This window comes from Amblyomma americanum, chromosome 1 (genome assembly GCF_052857255.1).
Source record: "Amblyomma americanum isolate KBUSLIRL-KWMA chromosome 1, ASM5285725v1, whole genome shotgun sequence".
In the NCBI taxonomy this organism is placed as follows: domain Eukaryota; kingdom Metazoa; phylum Arthropoda; class Arachnida; order Ixodida; family Ixodidae; genus Amblyomma; species Amblyomma americanum.
In genome coordinates this window covers 99,427,072-99,447,340 of record NC_135497.1, presented here as the reverse complement: position 1 = coordinate 99,447,340, position 20,269 = coordinate 99,427,072, and the positions used below count along the sequence as shown (strand labels likewise).

The window sequence follows — 20,269 nt, the reverse complement described above, 5'->3', positions numbered from 1 at the left end:
AAAGCAATGAAGATCGTTTGGACATCCCAGTGCAACAGATAATTTCCTGGGCGGTCGGACACGACTTTGAAAAAAATGTCCTCTCAATTCTTTCTCTAGCGGTCCGTCAATATCGTATCGCTAAGCAGCCAGTAAACCATGCGGTGTTAAGGCGCGCTTATACTCCGACTTCCTCGGCGCGCGGGCGAGCGCCGGCGGTGGTCAGTCACGTCAGGTTGGCGACGCTACGCCAGGCGCGAATTCGGCCCTCCAACAGTCCGGCCGCTCCGACGCGGCTCAGCGGCTGCACCAGGAGTAGCGCATGCGCAGAACGTTCGACGCGCCATCTCTCGCAGGTTTGCGAAGCAGCGCCGCCCCGACGAGCACGCGGAACCGGTCTGGCCAGGCCGGCGGCGGCTGGCGCACTCGGCGCGAAATAGAGACATGCTCCAAGTCTCCGCCAGCGTGGTCAGATTGCGCCGAAGCCGCCGAACGCGTCGGCGGTCAAGCGCCGTTGGAGTATAGAGGGTCTCGCTTTGGCCGACGTGACGTCGTCGTGCCGCGCGCGCGTTAAGTCGGAGTATAAACGCGCCTTTACTTTAATGCGATGTTTTAACAGCAGGCCAAATTACTCGACCTAAAACACCGATCTTCACATGGTTTCACGCAACGTAGAGTCAGCAGAAAAAGTTCACGAGATTTAGATGTGGGGAAAAAATTATTTCGACGCAGTGACGCGAGCAAATCATCTGAAATGCCTGCGAACATAAGGGAACGTGCATGGCCCATTCGTTAGCACCAGTATTCAAAAATCATGCGAATGGGTTGCTAGGCAGACCTGCAACTAATTTCTTCCCTAGCACGCTCATCCCGTAAACTTTTAGTGCCGACTGCACAACGTTAACACGAACGTTTCATAAATGCTCTTTAATAATAATAATAATAATATTGGTTTTGGGGGAAGGAAATGACGCAGTAACTGACTCACATAACTCGGCGGACATCCGAACCGCGCCATAAGGGAAGGGATAGAGGAGGGAGTGAGAGAATAAAGGAAGAAAAATGCACCCGACGACAGTAGCGACTCGGCGAGCCACTGCGAGTGGCTCCGGAACTTCCGACAGAAGGAGGCGGCAGAGGAAAATTGAAACCATATGCGCGAAGGCAATGCCCTGGCGCGCGACCCCGAGACTACCAGAAGTGTGCCCGTGACGTCGTGGCTGCCGTGGCTCCAGCGAATGAGAGCGTGTGGTGGCCTGGCTACGTCATGGGTACAGTGACGTCTTTTATCACGATTTTAGTTTCAAAATCGGTCACTACGAGCACACCAATCGGCCCGCGAATTTAAAAAAAAAAACACTGTTTTTAAAAATTGATAATAAATTGCCGGCTCAGTTCCGAAGAGACATACTTGGTGTGAATGCTTCTTAGCATAATTTTTAAGAATCGAAAACACAGTTCTTTTTTTCTGCAGCCTCGCCACCAACATTACTATAAAAAATAGGCGGGTATCCGCAACCACCAGTTCGACCGCACAATGGAGCCAAACATTCCTGGCGACTATGCGGTTCTCTCTACTGCACAGAACGCTCATAAGTGCACTAGTATTCTAAAGAAATGCTGCACTTTTTGCTCTACTTCGTGAACGCTTGAGGGTTAGTTGCGAGAAATGTCACTGTATCTCACATGCCTCTTTTAACTTCAAATTAATATTTGGATATAATTGACCTTTATCGGAAAGGAGCCAACATTGTAAGGAGAGCTTACAACATCCCATTCCTACGTCGTAATTGAGAGAGCAGCCGCGGATTACTACAGCATAATAATAATTGGTTTTTGAGGAAAGGAAATGGCGCAGTATCTGTCTCGTTGGACACCTGAACCGCGCCGTAACGAAAGGAATAAAGGTGGGAGTGAAAGAAGAAAGGAAGAAAGAGGTGCCGTAGTGGAGGGCTCCGGAATAATTTCGACCAGCTGGGGATCTTTAACGTGCAGTGACATCGCACAGCACACGGGCGCCTTAGCGTTTTGCCTCCATAAAAACACAGCCCTCGATTCATTACTTTGTCCGTTTATCATAGGCAGCTCCAGCCCGTGGACGCCACAGCAACGCCCGCGAACGTAGCCAACTGAAGCTCCACATTGAGGGGAGGAAAGGCGCGGTAAGTGCCTCACTAGGAGTGGAAAGGGGGCGAAGAGAGGAGGGAGGAAAAAAAGAGAGGAAATGTATGCATGGGGGCGGCTCCACACCCTTGCTGGTTAATTTGAGAGCTGGGAATGGTGCGAAATAACGTTTTCGTCCTCTCGCTCATCAAACTCATACCGGCCAGTCAACATGCCCTCACAGGCTCAACCTACCACTAGTGACTGAATCACCAGACCTGACTGAAGAAACGTACCTGAGCGCACCAAAACGGGTAACAAGGTAATTTCAGAGTCCTTTGTAAAAAAAAATATACTGAAGGACTCTGGCAATTCAGTGCATGACTACAACGCACTTGACATCATTTCAGTTTTGTGTCTCCACCCGCCGCGGTGGCTCAGTGGTTAGGGCGCTCGGCTACTGATCCGGAGTTCCCTGGTTCGAACCCGACCGCGGCGGCTGCGCTTATATGGAGGCAAAACGCCAAGGCGCCCGTGTGCTGTGCGATGTCATTGCACGTTAAAGATCCCCAGGTGGTCGAAATTATTCCGGAGCCCTCCACTGCGGCACCTCTTTCTTCTTTCTCTCCCTCATTTATCCGCTCCCTTACGGCGCGGTTCAGGTGTCCAACGGTATAAGACAGATACTGTGCTATTTCTTTTCCCCAAAAGACCAATTACTACTACTACTACTACTGTCTCCGCCTCGAGGAGCAAGGCGGTCTGAAAAAGTTCAGCAGCTCGCCGGCTGTGCCCTTTCCACTCACTGCAGATGATTCCTCAGGCTATGATCTTTCTGTCCAGCTGTCAGATCTTTAAACATTTGTAAATATAATTGTTGTCACGAAATATCATGTTCTAGCGATAAGATATCCACATTTAAAACATTCAGAATGCTCTTTCAAAGTCAGGCAAATGATTTTAATGTTATTGGTTCAGTAGTGAGTGCACGCGATACTGTGGGACAGGGGCCTAACAGAGGAAGTAGAAGAGAATAAGTCACTACTGGATATAGTAGAAAAGACGGCGGCTAAGTGAAGACAGAGGTTGATTCGCACCAAAAGTTGTGCCAGGCAGGCAGTCATCAGGACTCCGGGAATTAAAAAAAAAAAAGATCTGCAATGCATAGAGGAAGGTGCTTATACATCTTGCTAACGATGAGTAGAAATTCTAAGAGAAAGTGCCCTCCAGCATTAAACAAGGATACGACACTTTGCGATTGTTTTATAGGCTTCAGCAAGGGGGTTTCTATCTAAATACATTGGAACGAAGAAATGGTTTCGTGGGTAAGCCACAGAACCAATCTCAAGAAGAGGCAGAAAGATCTGTGGATGAAACTCTACTTCAGAACAAGTTTAAAGTGATAACTGCTGATGTCCAGTTTTTAATTTTTCGTGCAACAAACAAACGAAAGTAGCGAAATTTAGGTGCCCTAAGATTTCAGTTTTATTGAACTGTCCTGCAGCTGCCGCAATAAAGCAAATACTACAAAAATATATATTCAAAACGTCCAAGGGAAAAGATAAACTAGTAAATTTCATTCTATGAGGTGTCGTCATTTTATGAATAAGTCCGTTTCTCCAAAATTCACATATGAAAAGTAACAGCTTTATGCACAGCGTAACGAAGGAAATCAGCGCCATCCGATTTAAAACCTCTACAGAATGTTTCCCAGAAAAGCAGCGCTAAAAGGACGTGGACAAAGACGAGACAAGGACGAGCATCTGTTGGCATCTGTTTTGCATAGTACAAAGATGAAACGTCAAAAAGCATTTAAATGAACGTAAGCTGTTTGACAACTTTTATGAAAATATGGAGGTCTGAATGCAATTCTGCTTTCATGTGTCCCTAGATGTAATTTTATTCTATTTCAATGCAAAATCATATCAATCGATACTCCGGTTGACAAATGAGGGATCTTCTGCGTTCATACCCATAAATTCTATATATATATATATATATATATATATATATATATATATATATATATATATATATATATATATATATATATATATATATATATATAATTGGTTTTGAGGGAAAGGAAATGGCGCAGTATCTGTCTCATATATCGTTGGACACCTGAACCGCGCCGTAAGGGAAGGGGTAAAGGAGGGAGTGAAAGAAGAAAGTAAGAAGAGGTGCCGTAGTGGAGGGCTCCGGAATAATTTCGACCACCTGGGGATCTTTAACGTGCACTGACATCGCACAGCACACGGGCGCCTTAGCGTTTTTCCTCCATAAAAACGCAGCCGCCGCGGTCGGGTTCGAACCCGGGAACTCCGGATCAGTAGTCGAGCGCCCTAACCCCTGAGCCACCGCGGCGGAGCCCAGTAATTCTAGACAAGCGCATTTTTTTCGACGGTGAAATGGTTTATGAACGCAGTTTTTTCATAAGATTTCACTATAACAATCAATCAATCCGCAGATCTTCCCTCGACAGGCTTGCATTTTTTTTTGTTGCTATTAACGTTTTTGCTATCGCCAAAAACCTTCCCATTAGTTTTCTATGGCAGTCTTCACTACTCAATGCGAGCGATGGACAAACTTTAAAAGAGAGACTATGCTGCGCATCGAAGAATGGGCCATTACCTTCGATATTTCCATAACAGTACCTTACAGTATTACACGGTTGCCTCACAATTAAAATTGCTGTCCAAGAATTCTGGACTTGTCCCATTCCTCAGAATAGATAAGCAAGAGCTGTATTGGAGTTTTAAGCTGAGCCGTACCCACATTCATGCCAATTAATGCGTAATTGTTCGTGATGAGAGAGCGAACGCAGAAAACCGCGGACGCTTAGCATAGCGCAAACGATGTCCCCATTTTCCGTGGTCTTAATTCAGTGCTCTCTCCGATAACAACAACGTGCAGCAATTCTGAAAATCGTGCTGGTACCGGGCCAGCCTTTGCTTTAAAGGGGCTCTGAAACACCTTCCGAGGAGAGGACGTCAACTTGCTCAATCACTGCATTGTGCTGACATGAACACCTGAGCCAAATAATACACTTCTTCAAGCAGCAGACGGCCCACAATCACGCGCCAAAGATGGCGAGCCCTTCCCGGCTCGGGGGCGACGGCGCACGCGACGAGTTGCTCCCTTCTAGCTGCGGCGGGGAGCGAGCTGACGTCACGCGTCGTCATAGCAACGCAGAGAGCTGACGTCACACCACCTTCCAAGCGCAGCGCCGGCTCTGGGGGGAGCACGGCATACGCGACGGGCGGTTATAGACCTGGCGTAGTATTGTTTTCGCAATAATCGGCCGCGTAGCTCCGGCGGGTCAGGAAGCTCTCCCCCGGAGGTGGGGCCGGCGGAGAGGAGCGCCAACCTTCCAATGTGCAAAAAGTGACGAGAGGAGAGGGAAAGGCGCGAAGACGCTGAAATTCAAATTCTGACTACAGATAACTGTTTCTACAAAGCGCATTAAAAAATTCTTCCTGCACATTATTGGTGACGAGGCGTGCTTTAAGATCCCAGGCATACCGCAACTTTATTAGAGCCCCTTTCAGAGCCCCTTTAATAATTCTACGCCTGGGTACAGCAGATTACTTGAAATAATTAGATTTTCTATAGAAATTCAGCTACAAAAGCAACTGTTTTCCCTCACAGGAAGCTAAAAGTACAAACGGATAATAAACAATGCATTCATCTTTTCATTGAAAACTTTAATGAACCAAAAAGGTTGCGTTGTCACCGCCGTGGATGCGGTGTTGGGGCCAAGGCTTCAGGCGATGGCCGCGGCTTCGTGGCTGCTGGCGACCTCCAGTGCCCAATCCACCACCAGCCTCTGAACTTCAGATTCCGAGCTGGTTACCGCAGTCTCGAACTGTTCTTTGTTGCTAATATGCCATTCTGGTCCAGGCCCAAGCCTGAGGCATCCGTACATCATATGTGCAAGGTTCCCTTTCAGATCCTTACACATGGGGCACTGTGGTTTAAAGTTACCGGGGTACATTAGGGCTCTTCTGTGTGGGCTAGGGAATGTGCCTGTTTGAAGTTGCCTCCAAACAACCTGTTTCTGTTTATTTAGTGATTTATGCGGGGCCGGGTAGTGAAAGTTTCCGTAAGGTCTACCTCCTTTGCTGTTGACCTTACGAGGTTCGATGTCTTCGCCGCACCAGAGGTGCCAACAGCCCGAGGCGGTTACTTGGTTTGATGACCGAAGGCTTTCTCGCACCAGGGGCGCTCCGGTAAGGTCAACCAGCAAAGGAGGCAGACCCTACGGAAACTTTCACTGGCGCAGTCGACAGGATCTGATGTTATGCATCTTCGGCTATGCCGAGTAGGGGCCTTCCCCAGTGGTAGCCAGTTCCACCTTTTTGTTGTTTAACCTTTTTGCCACTTCTAATTTGTCTCTTGTGTATTCAACCTACTTGCAATGTAAATATTTGTGTATAATACAATCAAGTCATACTCCCCTTAACACCAGCTTCCTGAGTCGTAGCAATACCGTCTCCGACGGAGCACCCCTGGTGCGAGAAAGCCTTCGGTCATCAAACCAAGTAACCGCCTCGGGCGGTGGGTATCTCTGGTGCGGCGAAGACATCGAACCTCGTAAGGTCAATCAGCAAAGGAGGCAGACCTTACAGAAACCTTCACTCGGGTATATTAATCTCTGTTCTAGTTTGTGATCTGCTGGTATGTAGACTTGCGCTCCTCAGCTATCTCCCATTGATGAGGCTAAAGTGCGAGAAAGATGAACTGCGTTTCCACTTAGCCGTTTGGAATCATTTTTCAAACCACCATGACTCAACGAGTGTCTTTCGAATGTTGCACAGAACAATAGGGTCGCCTCGATACGCAACGAACTCCTGAAGAGTTTTTGTGCATTTACCATGAAAGACGGGCTCCCGTATAATTACGTATGAGCTGCCAATAAGCCACACGAAGTGGACGTACCATGTAGATGTTCAGAATTTCTAGGTAAGTGAATTATGGTGGCGCCAAGTGCGTATCGAGGTTGTATTGCGAACGTTGTGAACAAGCACTGCATGGTACCACAAAAGTTTCCTGAAACCATGTTGTGCTACGTGAACGACTTACGCAGATTCATGAGCACACCAAAGGAAAAAGAAAATTATCTGGCCGTGAATTTTGTTGTGGCGGAAATAAGGCGCGCTGAATAAGTAACATTTTCTGATGTGTTATAGACTTCTCGTTTGCCAAGTGCCATTAGGGAGTGAGGTTGGAGATAACTACATAACATCTGCAGTACCTCTCTACCTGAAATAGATAAGGGCCGTGACAGACGAAACGACAAAGTAAAACACGTGTGGATGAAAATGTAGCTGAAATACACAAAATTCTTTACAAACAAAATCTTCTTACAGGAAAATATAGCCACATCATTTCACAAAGCTGTGATTATGATCGTTCAGGCCAATCTTTGAGCACTTGCAGAAAAGCGCTATTGTAAAAACCTGGTTAGCCTATATCAGTCAATTTTCTAGCCTAACTGAGTATTTCGGCAAAGACTTATGGATATAATTTTTCGACTTGGGAAACTGGTTTGGTTTATGGGGCTTAACGTCCCAAAGCGACTCAGGCTATGAGGGACGTTGAGAGAAATTTCGGCAAACTTGAGTTCTTTAACGTGCACTGACATCGCACAGTACACGGGCCTCTAGCATTTCTCCACCATCGAAATGCGATCGCCGCGGCCGGCATCGAACCCGCGTCTTTCTGGTCAGCAGCAGAGCACCATAACCAATGAACCCCCGCGGCGTCTCGACTTTGAAAACTGTTTCTGAGGGTACTCTTGTAACCGCTCAAGAAAATAAAATAATACATGAGCACTAGAGTTAGTTGAAATGGTACGAAAACCTGAGCATGATATAATGTCGTGAAGTTAGATATAACAAAGAAATAAATTCTGTATGACCAAGGTAGCTAGCCTCATCACAATGCCTGGTTATTTTTCGCCTGCGAATTCCCCTAGGCACTGAAGAATCACCATAAAGGAGGCCATAAGGGACAAGCGGCAGCGAGTCGGGTGTGCTGATCAGAGAGGGAAATTTGCGGGGATAAGGTGGCGGCCTCTAGCACCGGACTAGGTTAATAGTAGGCATTTGTCTTGCACTGAATGTAGTTATGATGATGATGAGGAGTCACAAACATCCGCAAACAGTTTACTTGAGTATCAGTTTCGCCTTTCCATGACTGGAAACGAAAACGCCGTCGTTCGAACTACGACAGGCGGGCTTCCCCACACATCTCGATGGTCTCGATATAAAAAAAAAAAAAGCTACTTCGAGCTTCAAGCAAACACAGCGCGTGAGAGCAAGTACCGGCGCCTTCTTTCTCGATCGTGGAAGCCGGGGCCTAGCTCCCACAGCGCTTCGAACTGCGCCACGGGGCATCTTAGTTGGAGCGTGTGCGGGGAAGACAGCTTGCGGAATTTCGCGTATGCGGCCCAAAATGGTACCGGCACACTTGGTTGCTAATTTGGAACATCGCGAACAGGCAGAAATAGTGTGAAACGTGGCACTGCTCACTTGACAATGTTGAGACCACTGAAGAACTTGGCGATGTCCTGGTCCGATGACTGCCATGGTAGACCCCTCGCCCTCACCACTGTGTTGCTGTCCACCACGTCGGTTTTGCTGCTGCACGCGCGCACAGAAACGTAGAGGGAAGCGTCAGCACTGCACTCCCGTGTCTGGCCAGTCACGCGACAGCAGAGCGCGGGTAGCGAAGCTGCTCAGAGTTGCGTGAGCCTCGCGATGTCGGGGCTACAAACTTTTCGTGCCACTGTGGAGCCAAGCTAGTTACCTACCTCCAAATCTCTCGTAGTATCTGCGACCGCCCGTACTCATCTTCCGAGGAGAGCACTTTAAGCGTGGTTGAAACGTGCTCTCAGAAATCAGAGTAGCAAGGCTTCGAAAGTTCTCAATATTACTTGATGTCTTGGAGGCACAACGTCTCGCTGGCTGGCGAACACGAATGAGCAGCTTCACGCGGATTAAGGCTGATTATTCGTGGCCGTGCCAAATTAGCAGGTTCAAAGAGATACGAATTGTGTAGCGGACGTTTTACGTCACAACGACACATCAGCAAAGCTTTGTCGCTCTCTCTTCTTCTCTTGTTTGCTTTTTTTTACGATATGTTATTCATGCATTGCTTCAGAATTACAGGGCAGTGTGGTTAACGCACATGATCCGACGCCCGCCTCTCAAGAAAACTACGGCGAAGTGCCGATACGAAAATCCAGTGGATCGGTAGAACTGAAGCCACACTTTGTAATAGCATGGCTTCGCACAAATTTACGAAAGTCTCTTCCAACAGAAAGAAATGCAAAATCGCATTTATCGCCTTGCTACAACCATGCAGCGAGCGTCAAAAGGGCCAGAGGACAGTCCATTTTACCTACGTCAAAACTGAACCGAAAAATACTTTCTGATGTAACCGCTGGTAACCTTAACGCTGAGGGAATGATTTTTATCGAAACAACTTAGGCCTAGCGTATTGAGCACTCTTCAAGAAATTAGAAGATCGGCGGGGTAGACGACCGCAGAGTGGTAACCTTTAACAACAGCTGACAATGCGTGCGAAAGGTCGACGGATGGGAAACAGCAATCTTCTTCAAGCTGCAATTTAATTGATGCTAAGGTTGGGGAAAAGTTATGATTTCGAACTATTTGAGGTGCTGGATATGACTACTAATAGTTTTTTGTGCTGCATGTGGAACTTCGAACGTTTTCTACAATCAGAAAGGACGTGAATATTTTTGGTGAGAGTCATTGCCCAGTTTATCGTTCTTATGTTTCTGACTACTACCTGTATGCATATGCTACACAAGTTACAAATTGCGTAGTATTTTCCCGAATTGAACAAGGCTTACTAAACGAGCTTCGCACGTTTTTTTTTATTATTATTATAGTGAGGTGGCACAAAGCGCACTCGAAGAATTAACACATGGCGTTCCGCGCTACTATGGTCATCACGAGCTAATTATCCTCAATTATCCTAAATGTTTCGGTGTACGCAATACAGCGTACCATATAGTGATCCAGTTAATAAGAAAAATCAACAGGAATCTAACTACGGAAACAATTTCTCTGTCAGTAAAGCCCAACCCGCAGTGTTTGCAGGCGGTTCTTCCGATACTGGGGGCTCGTGCCGCAGTGGCCCAGCTAACCAGTGCAGCCAACAAGGTGAGAGCGAAGGCGCCGGCCGGGCGCCAAACGATCTTAACCATCAAAACCTTCGCGAATCCAGACTCCGCTTATATTTGAAGCTACACATTTGCGCGCAGTTTGATCTTCCGACTGCTGAGGGTTTTTGTTTTTGTTTGTTGCTTCTTGGTTTTTTTTGCTGCAAAACAGGGCAGTGACGCCGCAATTGACGTCGCAATTAACTGGAAGTAGCTGTGCTAATCACAGAACACTTTGGAGCCAGTGGCCGCATCCAGATTCCCACAGTGTACCGTTTTATTGCGTAGGCAACGGTCTACTGTTTTCATTTTCTTTCATTTGCACAAAGCAACCCAGCCAGAAACATCGAACATCAGGACGCCCAGGCTGTAAAGGTCCATAGCACAATGCAACATCCTTGGTGTGTGCAGTTTGTAGACCCCGCTCGCCAGCAAACTATTAACGTTAGTCTTCTTATTTATCGAGAAGCTTGTAGGCCATCGTAAGTAATATAGATGCCAATTTTTATAATTTCGAAAACGCATTCACGCTCAGCGCCGTGGCGAAACAAATTAAGGCTATTTCGACAAGTGACGTGCACTGGAGGGGTTGTTTTCTCTGCAAGCTCCTCGAAAGCGCATGTATTTTTGCGCGATGTAGTCACAATTTTTGGGCCACAGCACGGAGCGTAACGGCGTTTTCTAAGTTCCAGAAACTGATATTGCTGTTACTTACGGTGGGCTATACGTTTCTCAATATCATACAGGGTGTTTCACATGAGATTTTTGACAATTTTCTTAAAATAAGCTTTTTGAGTTAGAAGAGCGCTTTCTTCGGTATAGCATTGTCAGCGGTGCAGTATAAAAGAACAGAGCTAAGACGTACTAACTAGCAGGCTGGTTAACTAATGTGGAATGGTTAACTTTTTAACTATTACTGTTAGGATCCTTAATTAATTTGAGGCGTGTAGCCCACGGTAAGTAACATCCGTATCAGTTTTTAGAATTTCGAAAATGCTCTCAAGCTCGACGCTGTGGCCCAACAAATTTTGGCTACATCGCGCCGATATACATGGGCTTTGGAAAAGCTTGCAGGTAAAGCAACCTCTCCAGTGCACGTAACGCGTTGAAATAGCCAAAATTTGTTGGGCCGGGGCGCCAAAGGTACCGCGTTTTAAAATTGTGAAAACTTATATTGATATTACTTACGACAGGCTACACGCCTCTGAAAATTAAGGAGCCTAACGGTAATAGTTAAAACTATACAATATTAGTTAATCAGCCTGCCAGTTAGCACGCCTTATAGCTGTATTAATGTACTACTCCGCCGACAATGATATGCCAAGAAAGTGCTCTACTAACTCCAAAACCCTAGTTTTAAAAATTGTGGAAGTCTTCGGTTAAAAATCCTGTATGTTTACCAGGAGAGAGAGAGAGCGGGTTTATTGACGGGAAAGGCAGAGAGCTTGGCCTGAAAAATAAATATCTGGCCTGCTACTCTGTACTGGGGAACACGTAAGAGGAGAAAAAAAAGAGGGTCATGATGGGCCGGATGGTGATGATGGGAGGAGGAAGATGAAAAAATACATAAAAAACAGGGCACAGTTTCTGTAGCATCACAAACGCGAGGCAAGGTCCGTGTCGCTTAAAAAGCGTGAGAGCGCTCGCGTTGTCTGCACAGTTTTCAAACAATCTGGCCAAGCGCCGAGGATCAAATCCTCCGAGAGGGGCCTTGTATCCATAGACTTCAAAGCAGGTGCGAGCATGAGTCTTTCACGTGCATATGCTGGACACGCCACTAAAACATGTTCTATAGTCTGTTGCACGCCACATGTTGTACAGTCCGGGGAGTCCGCTTGTCCTATTAAGTGCAAGTATTTGTGCGTGAAGGCGACGCTTAAACGTAATCTATGGATTACGCATGCAATAGTGCGTGGTATTCCGCGAGGAACAGAAAAGGTCATCGCCGGATCTAGCCGTTTAAGGCGGATGTGCCGAGTGTCTGGCAGGGCCCAGTACCTAGCCGTCGCACTCCTCATTGATTCCGAAAGGAGACAAGTGGTGCCCGGTCTAGAGAACGGCACAGCTGTACGCAGGCCACTGCTGAAGGCGCTCCTTGCTTCAGCGTCGGCGGTCTCATTTCTATCGAGTCCGCAGTGTCCAGGGACCCACTGGAACACTATACGGTGGCCTTTTTCCTGAGCAAATGGCAGGAGACTAATGATATCAAGAGCCAGAGCTCGGTAGGCGGTGTGGCGTAGGAAGCATCCCAAAATTTGCAGCGCAGGTTTAGTCAGTGAAAATGCACCACTCCTGACGCGATTCTCCGCAGATGTGGCGAATCGCTTCCCGAAGGCCCGCAAGGTCTGCAGCGGTTGAAGTAGACTTGTGTCCTAAAATGAATCTGCGGGTCGTCTGCTGAGCGGGGATTACGAAAGCTGCCGTTGATGCCTTTGGTGACGCAGATCCATCTGTGTATACGTGCACACAGTGTTGGTATTCTGAACAGATGTAGGCAAGAGCATGTTGCTTCACTCCGCTAACCGGCATCGCAGATTTCTGGATTATGCCAGGGGCATGCAAGCATACTGAAGGCTGAGCCATCACCCATGGTGGCTGCAAGGGATGATGCGGCAGGGCATAGTCTGATGGCAATTCGGATCGATGGAAGCGCAGTGCACGTGCAAAACTGCTGTTCGGTCGCTCATCAAAAATCTTCGTCAGCGGGTGACAGCGGTGCCGTGTAAGCGCGCGTAAATATACACGAAGTCTTTGGTGTGACAGGTAGATCGATATTGGGCACGCGCGAGATTCCTCAATCGTGCCTTTGTTCGAGGCACAACGTGGCAATCCGAGGCATAACTTGAGCGCCTGTGCTTGGACACTCTCTAATGTCCGCAAGCAGGAAATGCTCATGGTAGAGAGTACAGGAAGGCTGTAACGAATGTAGCCCATAAAGAGAGTATCGTAAGGTCTTAGCAAGGAGCGCTCCGTCGGGCCCCATTTAATGCCTGCTACGAAGCGAAGGACATGGCAAAAAAGAGTCAGTCTTTTCTTTAGCATATTTATATGCCTCGACCGTGACAGATGGCGGTCAATGATAATGCCCAAAAATCTGTGGTGGGAGACGTATGGTACTGCAACCCCTTGAAGTGTTACCGGGTTGCGGCAGACAGCCTTGCGCGTGAATGCGACCAGAGCACATTTTTCAGCTGCTAAGTGCAAGCCCTGACGTCGTAGGTACCTTGAAGTAGATGACACGGTACGTTGTAATCTCGCGCGCATTTGCAGACGTGTCGAACCCGAAGCCCAGATGCAGATATCATCAGCATATATGCACTGATGTGAATGTGAGTGGGAAGTTCACTCACCAGTCCAATCAATGCCACGTTAAATAGGGTTGGGCTGAGAACTCCTCCCTGAGGAACTCCACGGCAAACCTGATGACGGGTAGTCTCTCCATCAGGCGTAGACATGTACACGGATCAGCCGTTGAGGTAGCTCACAATCCACGAGTACATCCGACCGCCAACGCCTATGTCGTCAAGGGCATCAAGGATGGCGTAATGAAATACATTATCGTAGGCCCCTTTGATATCCAAGAAGACAGCAGCGACAAGTCGGCAACTACGTTTTTCATGCTCCACGGTCGATATAAGGTCGATTACGCTGTCAATCGAAGAACGTCCCCGCCGGAACCCGGTCATCATGTCCGGATAGAGAGCATTCTGCTCTAAAAACCATTTGAGCCGCGCCAGCACCATTCGCTCCATAACCTTATCGACGCAGATTGCTAGTGCAGCTGGCCGGTATGAGGTAAGCTCATAAGGAGGCTTTCCAGGCTTCAAAAGAGCAACCAGGCGGCTGATCTTCCAGTGTTCTGGAACGATTCCGGAAGCCCATGTATGACTGTAGTAACTGAGCAGCACAGTTCGGCATTCCATGCCAAGGTGAGGGAGAGAGAGAGAGACACGTACGAAATCCCATCAGGACCAGGTGTAGATGCACGCCTACACGAGGAAAGAGCAGCTTCTAGTTCAGGCATCGTGAATAGCATGTCGTAGTGGTCGTCTGGTGAAGGTGGCACAAAAGCCTCCAAACTGTTTGATGCTACCGGACTTGTGGCTACAACCATTTGGAGAATTCTTCTGCTACCTCTACATTATTACGGCGTTGGTAAATGGACAGGGCATGGAAAGGATGCCGTTCTTGTGGGGGTGAACGCAAGCTCCTGGCTACATGCCAGATACGCGACAGCGGTTTGCGAGGGTCCAGCGATGAACAGAACTGCCTCCAGCGTTGTCTCCCTAGTCTCGCTAGGTGGCGCTTTATTTGTCGTTGAGCTCGGCGACAAAGGGCGAGATCATACGTGGATTTGGTTCTTCTGTATTTCCTTTCGGCGCGCCAACGGACTGCGCGTAGTCTTTCGAATTCCACGTCAACAGTAGACCCTGGGGTAGGTGCACATATATACCGCGTGGTCTCACCGAGAGAGGATGTAATCAAGTCTTCTATTTTAGACGGTGTTGTGAGGTCCACACAGGAAGTCTCCACGGGCGTTCTAAAGGCAGGCCAGTCTGTATAATATCGCACGCGAGACGAAGTAGTAGGTGCGCATACATACGTTGTAATGTGGTCACTCCCGTGTGTTTCCACGTCACTGCATCAGCTGACGTAAGACTGGAGACTTGCTGAAACAAACGCCAGATCCAAGCAGCTGCTGTACGACGTGCCACGCAGAAACGTAGGTGAAGCATCGTTGATATTGACGAAATTCTGGGAGCGCATAAAGTCAAACACGTTCTTGCCTCGGTTATTCATAACAGCACCGCCCCACTGAGGGTGATGACCATTAAAATCGCCCACTATTACATGAGGAGCTGAGCAACTCTGGATAGCTGAATATAGGTACGAAGTACCAAACGCATCTCTAGGTGGAGTGTAGGCACCGATTATCGAAAAGACGCGTCCTTTTAGCATAACTGTCAAACAGATGTAATGGTTTGTGTTGTGTGGCTGTAGGACTTGGCGGACGTGCGCAATGTCTTGGCGTATGCAAACTAACACTTTGCTTGTTTCGTCTTCTTCGCGAGACCACAGCAGCACGTACCCATAAAGGCGGAAAGGAGACGGCATGTTGGGCTCACATATAACAAGCACAGAGAAGCGGTACTTTTGAACGCGTTGCCGAAAGTCACTCAGACGACCGTGTATAGGCCTCGGACATTCCATTGCACCACTACACTACGGCGCACGTGCAATAGTGTATGTTTACCAGGTGTTTCAGGGCAGCCCGCCACTAATTTTTAAAAGTAGTCTTTTTGAGGTAACAGTGTGGCTTTTGCGGTATAGTAATATACCAGTGTTGGGGGGCACAAGAACACCGGTGAGTCGCTTTAACTAGTAAGCTGGTTAAATAAATTTAATAGTTTACTTGTTAACTATTAGAATTGGGCGTCTGTGTGCAATTAGAGATTTAGATTTTTAGTTAGCTGTTAGTAAAGGCCGTATGAGCTTTTGGAGTATGAAAAACGGCGATTTCGGACGGTGCTGTATGCCCCGTCAAACTACGATCTATGTCCCTTTCTCGCGAAATTCAAAAATCCCGCGCCCGCAGTGAGCGCTCAGCGACGTCCATCAAATCGCGTCACCCGCGGAGCAGGTACCACGTGACCTTTTCTGGCACGCCCGAGATGCGGCGCTCACCGCTGCTCGCTGACAGCGTTGCGCGAACGTCCGCCATTACTTCCCAAGCTCTGCAGGAAAGCCGCTTCTCGCGTGTCAGGAGCCATGCGAGAAGGCAGTTTCGGAGGCGCCCCTCCTCCTCCCGGTGGTGACTACAATGCCACCTCAGTCGGACAACAAAACAGACTGCGCTCAAGACGAGAGCGGCTGGCCTCCTCCCGCTCATACATTGGGTATGAGCCGACACGAATTGGAGCAGTTGACGTAAGCGGGATCACGTGATCGCCGCTCCGCGAATAGTCTTACGAGCGGAGCGGGGAAAACAGTCGCGCAACTCTGCTCAATGAAGGAGCACAGAAAGGAGCCCTACTCGCATGCTCTCGCTGCGCCAGCCGAGGCGTGGCGTGGGTCACGTGCCACCTGCTCCACGGGTGACGCGATTTGATGAAGGTCGCTGAGCGCTCATTGCGGGCGCGGGATTTTTGAATCGCGTGAGAAAGGGACATGGCTTGCTGAGCTACAGCACCGTCGGAAATCGCGTTTTTGGTATTTCAAAAGCTAATATAGCCTTTAATAACAGCCTGCTGCAAATCTCTAATTACATCCAAGCGCCAAACTCCAATAGCAAGAAAGTAAACTATTAAAATGTACTTTACTTTTTTGCTATTAGAATTTGGCGCTTGGTTGTAAACTATTAAAAAGTGCTTGACCCGCCGCGGTGGCTCAGTGATTAGGGCGCTCGGCTACTGATCCGGAGTTCCCGAGTTCGAACCCGACCGCGGCGGCTGCGTTTTTATGGAAGCAAAACGCTAAGGCGCCCGTGTGCTGTGCGATGTCGGTGCACGATAAAGATCCCCAGGTGGTCGAAATTATTCCGGAGCCCTCCACTACGGCAACTCTCTCTTCCTTTCTTCTTTCACTCCCTCCTTTATCCCTTACCTTACGGCGCGGTTCAGGTGTCCAACGATAAATCAGACAGATACTGCGCCATTTCCTTGCCCCAAAAGCCAATTATTATTATTAAAATGTACTTAACGAGCTTACTAGTTAAAGCGATCCGCCGGTTTTCTGGTATCCATCAGCACCGGTATTACAATTTCGCGCAATCCTATTTTTAAAAATTACTGGCAGGCTTCCCTTATACACCCGGTATATGCAAGCCATGTAGCGCAGTTCAACCGCAGTGCCTTTTGTGTGCGTGTCTAGATTAGTCAGAGAAATCCCGGCGCTATAGCTGCAGCATTAGGCGCCAGTATCGCTGATTTTAGTTTGCTGTAGTTTCACGCGAAGTTGTGCTACGTTAACAATTTTTACCCTTTAAAAAGTTCGGTGAGAGCGCACGAGCAAATGTTTTCGGCGAACACAGGTCGTTTTGCAGGTGAGCACGAGTGTATGTGATGGCACTTACCATATTCCAGATTCTAGCCTCTGAGATATCTCTTCCGGTTCTGTAAACTTGTGCCCTGAAAGAAAAGAGCCGGCACTGAATGTAGAAAGAGCATATGAAGTGATGAAAATAAACTCAGCGGCGACAAAGTCAACCACTGGACCTCACAGCCTACCTAACCTTCACTGCTGTACAAGCACGGATATAAACGCATTCGACATTGCCTATCCTCACCCTGATGTAGTTGCCCAAACTACCTCAGAAAAAAATGAGCGTGCCATGCTACAACAGCATTAGGCAACAAAGAGCTGAGTGTTGTACAAACCTCGCAGTTGCATGCCTTCACGAACCATGCGAGAACTTCGCGCGACTGACATTTGCTGCGAGGCTGATATCTACTGTACACATATCAAGCAAGGGGTCTTATTCTATATATTTTTCATAAGCCAATAAACGTTAAGCCTGTTTGTAATCGTAATTGGTGGCCGTCCCGTAACCGCGACTGTCCGGCGAATCACGAGACACTAGCGCACAAAAAGGCCCGCGGGGACGGCTTTGTAAGAACGGCCCAAACACGCATTATTTTTAGTGTTTCGAATTGTAGATCTCATTAGAAGAATCGATGCAATACTGACATTTCTTGCTGCTAACATGACGTTTGTTTTCTTTTTTTCGTGTTTCTTGCAAAAGAGTAGTAAGCATATCTGCTATTTAAAACTTACCATCCATGTTAAGCCTTAAGATCACCTTGGCCATATCTTGTACATGACGAGTGACGATTTCAGCTGATGCATCAGGTTCCAAGGAAAGGTCTAAGAGTTGGATCCAAGTCAAGCATAAAAGCTGAAAGCATTTTGTGGTAGAAAAAAAAAAACAGCAGAAATGAAATTTGGAGAAAAATACTTCATTGTATATTACTCCTCTACCGAGTAGGGTCAACTGTGTCGGTCTCCAGCATAAAACTGGCTCTGGATGCAACGCTTAAGTATGAGTGGAAATCATACCCAGCATACTCAGTTAGGTTTACCAGTGAGCACGAACCGCCAACACGAGTAATTCACAGAATACACGAAAGGAGGAGATGAGGAGGTCCTGTTTACTGTGTTAGATGCGGGCCCCTGGTTCGCCTGTGGCGTCTCTCGCTAAGGTCGGTGTCCCCGGGTTCCGGATCGGGAGACTGCTGTAGTGGGGTTGACGAAGAGATGAGAGGGTCTTCGAGGTGAAGGAGAGACTGAAGGGTTTATTTACATTTATACAAAGATTGAAAGAGTGAATCGGGAGCTCGCATCTAACAACTGGAACCAGCGGTGGGATCGAAGCGCAATCCCCCAACACCGGTTTCCTGCTATGGGGTCGGAGCCCCACTCCTAACAACTGATAAGGAGGAAATGGCGGCTGTACGAACAGTACGGTGCCAATAAACTAAATATCATAAGCGTTTCGGCGTGACGAGAGTTAAAAATTTAACGCTTACACCGCTACTCCAAGTATATTTTCGCACGAAAAGGACAACTGAAACCTGACCTATCTCCGAACATGAAATTATGATGGCACAAACTAAAAGTGGAAAAGGATTACCGCGACTTTGTCCAGAAAGGAACCAAGGAAAAAGAAACTTGCAGCTAAGAAAGACAACCTTTACACGAAAGTGAGATGCAGATGAAGAAACAAGAATAATCAATACTTCAAACGCGCATCACGATTCTCGCGCAAAGCGGATTCGCGTGCTCAAATTACGTATTGTATGTTATGTGGAATAACATTCGTCGTGATTTTTTTTTTTCACAAAACCTCGTGCTCTCTGTACGTCAGCTGGCTCTGATACTCCAGAGGACGTCCTGTACCGAGGGTGGTTTACTCAAACGAAATTTATCGACTCCAGCTAGGTCACCCAAGAGACCGATACCTCATCCGCTGGCCCTACTCGAACCTGGCAGCTGATCTTTAGTCCTACTTTTCCTCTTGATGAACTGATGAATTTGCAAGAAAAAAGCGCTTGAAACTAGGCCGGCCCTGACCCGCCTTCTTGGCGCGTGGCTGTACAGCTCCGAAGTGAAGCTGCGGGTTGCGATAACTTCACAAACACCTTTGGGTTTCCTGTGCGACAGAGATAGGCGCCTGTGTACGCAGCATGCGTAGCCCTCTCCGAAGTGTTACGCATGCTGCACTAAGCACGCCCCGACGTCGGTCCACCATTGCGTGGCGGGGGGGGGGGGGGGGGGGGGTGCACCACGGGGTTCACTGTCGCGGTGCATACTTCGTCGCTCCTAAGGAAGCGGAACCGTCGCCGCATCACGTCGCCGGCGCTTGCCGAGCAGGTCCGCACCGGGTTCCGGCCATTCCGGTTTCTTCCTGGCACCCTTTCCTGGGCCGTTCCGCAGTCGAGCCCATCCAAGGGCAATTTCGCCGGCGGCGGCACCCGCCGCGAGAAGCCAGGAGGAAGCTAGGCTAGGAGCAATGACCTTATTCTCGCGCGCGCACCGATAGCAGGATCAACTGGCCAATCGGGCGGCCCACGGGCGCCAGAGTATAACCCCCCCCCCCCCCATGCCACCACCTCGGACGCCCCCCGCTCACCGTGCGGTCGTCCTCGGTGGCGTCGAGCCGCCGACCGCCCCATCGCCTCCGCCGCCCAATGGCGGTTATCCCCGCCGCCGTGAAGCAGCACGTAAAAACGCGACGGAACCACCGCTCTTTCATAGTCGATCTGCGTAATGGCGCAGCCCTAACGGGGCCAGCATAACCACGCGGCCTCGAGGCACTAAATGCGCACCGTAGCGCCGGTTAAGGACCTCATTAAGTTGGAGGACAGGGCCGTCTCATGTCGGGCTTCTGCGCAGCGGCTATAAACACTGATGTAGAGCTTGCTTGCTGCTCCCGTTTGCCGTGCGTAGGGAATCGCGGAATCACTCGCGGGCGGGTGAACTTCTCCTGTGCACCCT

The 20,269-nt window shown here is 48.5% G+C and overlaps 1 protein-coding gene across 2 annotated transcripts in view; it reads right to left on the bottom strand.

Annotated features, from left to right (window-relative positions):
* Nucleotides 1–20,269, bottom strand: part of fus (epithelial splicing regulatory protein fusilli) — a 124,072-nt gene that overhangs the window by 38,032 nt on the left and 65,771 nt on the right. For both annotated transcript variants that reach the window (XM_077646355.1, XM_077646356.1), the window contains exons 4-6: nucleotides 18,050–18,139; nucleotides 17,349–17,403; nucleotides 8,619–8,729 (exon numbers count right to left, since the gene is read on the bottom strand). In XM_077646355.1, coding sequence (XP_077502481.1) covers nucleotides 8,619–8,729; nucleotides 17,349–17,403; nucleotides 18,050–18,139 — 256 coding nt within the window. The remainder of the gene's footprint in view (nucleotides 1–8,618; nucleotides 8,730–17,348; nucleotides 17,404–18,049; nucleotides 18,140–20,269) is intronic.